We start from the raw sequence: 2,823 nt of genomic DNA, 5'->3' as shown, positions 1-2,823 counted from the left end.
CAATAGTAGTGACGGGAGGGCGGTCTCGCATGAAGCGAGACAAAGCCGTTCCCACCTTTTCATGGCGAAATTCCCTGAAGGATTGCAATTTTAGTTCGGGCCATCAAGAGTCCGTGGGCGATCAACGGTGCTACACATGCTCTCTCTTGCTGCCAAACGAGCAATCAGAGATAGACCCTGTTTGTTTAATCAGAGATAGATCCTTTTTTATAGGAGGATAACCCCACTCGATCTGCTTATGATGCATACAACTATATATTTCTCAAAAGAAAAAAGAAAAAAGAACCTCGATCCCACTACTAGTACCACCTCTGCACAAGTGAGTGCTGAACTGATTACGCCTTCACGACTTCCCCCTCTGCAAATAAAAGCTTTCATTTTTTTGCACGGCAGATGTTATCTTTAGTTAGAGGATCCTCAATAGTAGCCGATAATTTGGCGCCTTAAAATTGATTATAGGTGTGGCGCACGGTAGGACATGGACATCACACACGAACCCACGCGTTCTCGGTTATTTCCGCAGAACGTAAAACAACAAACAAACACTGTAATCAAGCAACGACTCTCTGTATGTGTACGTTCTTCAATCTTCATAGGCGCTAGCACCAACGTATTTTGCCGGCAGTGACCTCGCCGGCCGGTTAGTCGCAGCACATCTCGCAGATCCAGCAACAGCACAACGCCGCCAGGCTGAAAAAGACACACCAAATTCAGACACTATATATCAGGCCGGAAATCACTAGCGACAATTAAGCAAGTTACAAAGGAGGTGGTAGTGGGATCGATCGATGGAGCAGCTATCTGCGTACGTACCATCCCTCGATGAATCCCTTCTCGCCCTTGGATTTGGTGCTTCCCCGGCGGCCCTTCTTCCCGCCGCCGGCTTGCCGTTGCTCCGCAGCCGCCGACGGGTAGTAGCCTGCACACGCACACCAACGGGACACGCGTGAGCAAACAAGCCAACGACTTTGGGTACCTTCCCTTAGTTTATCTCATCTGAAGACGACACTTCAGCTAACTGAATCGATGCAGCGAATCCAGCGACAGTTTCAGAAATAAGCATGGAGGTCGAAAATGACGATGGAGATTGATTAACCTGGGGGCGGTGGCGGAGCCTGGTTGTTCCTCTCGTTCTCCATCACCTATCTATCTATCGATCGACCACCTCCGACGTGCGCGTGCGAGGAGAATCGATGCTGTGTCCGGCTCCGGCGAGCGATCGGCCGATGGTTTCAGCTGGATGATGATGGGTGCCTGTCTGCTCTTCTCGACGCCCAAAGGTCCTAGCTATATATACACGCCGCCGGCAAGCTGCTGGCCACCCCCACCGTCGCAACAGGCACGCGGAGAGTACATAGATAGAGCATAGTAGATACTCCCCCACCTTTTCACACCACGCTACGCGGCTGCAGATTGACCATTAGTCGGATTCGATTCGAGGTGACTAGACATCACGTGCCTTTACGAGCTTGACGAATGGAAAGTGTGCTGCTCGAATCAATGGCCGAGGTTTGTTGAGCGGACACACACACACACACACACACACACACACACACACACACACACACACTAGCCAGTGATCGACATGGTACGCATGTACAGTGATCGAGAAGCTAGCCGGCCATGCACAGGTTGGTGGAAGGGATCGACGGTTCGGGTCACGCCATCGCCGGCTAGCTAACCAGAGAAAATTTATGGGTGTGTCTAGGGCACATCTAGATGTGCTCTAGTTATTACACATCTAAATGAGTGAATCAAGTATAAAGAGAAAAAGAAGAAAAAGAAAGAAAATATTCACACGAATCTCAATGTAAGATCAACGACATATGACTTAGATGTGCAATACTTATGGCACATCTAGATGTGCTTTAGCAAAACTGAAAATTTTATCAGATAGTCCAAGGATAGTGGCACTTGCGAGCTTGCATACTTTTCCTTTTGCGGGGCACTTTTGCCGTTTGGGAGAGTTAGTTTTAGAGTTTTGGACCTCCTACCTATCTGTTAGCATCGACTTAAGGTATAATTCGTAGCCATACGTGTTTAGATGTCGTGACCTTTATAAGATACAAAAATAAGTAGATTGGGGACTAAGTCGGGACTCCAACGGTATAGGTGGATCTTGGTCAAGGATGTCTGGTTGTTTGCTTTTGCAGGTGGAAGTCAACCATAATTCCTTTTTTTTTTCTTGCCTTGTAAAAGCATTAGAGAGTTGTGTCATTTTTCATGAGACCTTTTACGGTACATCAAGATAATTTGAACCGTTCATTTTTCTGGTTAGAGGGCCCAGATTAGCCAATACTACTGCAGACTTTCGGTAGTATATTGAATAGTTAAGGGCATTTTCGGTAGTTTATCAATCACATAGGCCGATTCAGGCAAGGCAGATTCATGTGTGCATATGTCAGCCGGAATCGATCTAGCGAAGGGAAGCGATCAACCTGCTGCTGTGTACGTGCACGTTCAACCAACATACATGGATTGCGTCGTACAGCTTGGGGCAGGAACAGTCAGCTTACTTCGTCGTCGTCGTGACAGCGCCGGAAGTAATCCATGATGGCCTGGTAATTTGGATTGAGGTCAAGGCTCCACGGGAGGAAAAGAAGGTCGGCACAGCCACCGCTGCTTGCTGCGTTTCTCATCTGGTGTGTCGTACTGTCGTGTCGCAGTTGTGGTCTGAGGAGAAACCTAGTCGTCCATGCCCGACGGGTCAGGAACGGCCTCTGCGTCGGCGGCGAACTCCATGAGCTCGGCCTCCGTCGGAGTCGGGCCAAAGTTGTTGTCGTGGAAGAACTGAACCAGCGCCGATGTCGCAGCTGGCTTCGT

At 48.9% G+C, this 2,823-nt stretch overlaps 1 protein-coding gene across 1 annotated transcript; it reads right to left on the bottom strand.

Annotated features, from left to right (window-relative positions):
• Positions 1-426: 426 nt before the first annotated feature.
• On the bottom strand, positions 427-1,324 carry LOC123059394 (cysteine-rich and transmembrane domain-containing protein WIH1). Its single transcript, XM_044481974.1, has 3 exons — positions 1,097-1,324; positions 814-919; positions 427-690 (listed from the first exon to the last, which is right to left on the bottom strand). The coding sequence occupies exons 1-3, from the start codon at positions 1,137-1,139 to the stop codon at positions 642-644; spliced, it is 198 nt and encodes a 65-aa protein (XP_044337909.1). The 5' UTR covers positions 1,140-1,324; the 3' UTR covers positions 427-641.
• Positions 1,325-2,823: the final 1,499 nt, after the last annotated feature.

The sequence above is a fragment of the Triticum aestivum genome, chromosome 3A (genome assembly GCF_018294505.1).
Source record: "Triticum aestivum cultivar Chinese Spring chromosome 3A, IWGSC CS RefSeq v2.1, whole genome shotgun sequence".
Classification (NCBI taxonomy): Eukaryota; Viridiplantae; Streptophyta; class Magnoliopsida; order Poales; family Poaceae; genus Triticum; species Triticum aestivum.
Note: the sequence above shows the minus strand (reverse complement) of the source record. Positions and strands in the feature narration are given on the sequence as shown.

Bases quoted from the DNA above. Each gene is read 5' to 3' on its own strand.
- LOC123059394 (XM_044481974.1), bottom strand. From the start codon at position 1,139: ATGGAGAACGAGAGGAACAACCAGGCTCCGCCACCGCCCCCAG. The intron at 920-1,096 runs GTTAATCAATCT...GTGCGTGTGCAG, and splicing joins GGCTCCGCCACCGCCCCCAG to GCTACTACCCGTCGGCGGCT. The intron at 691-813 runs GTACGTACGCAG...TGTCTTTTTCAG, and splicing joins AAGGGATTCATCGAGGGATG to CCTGGCGGCGTTGTGCTGTT.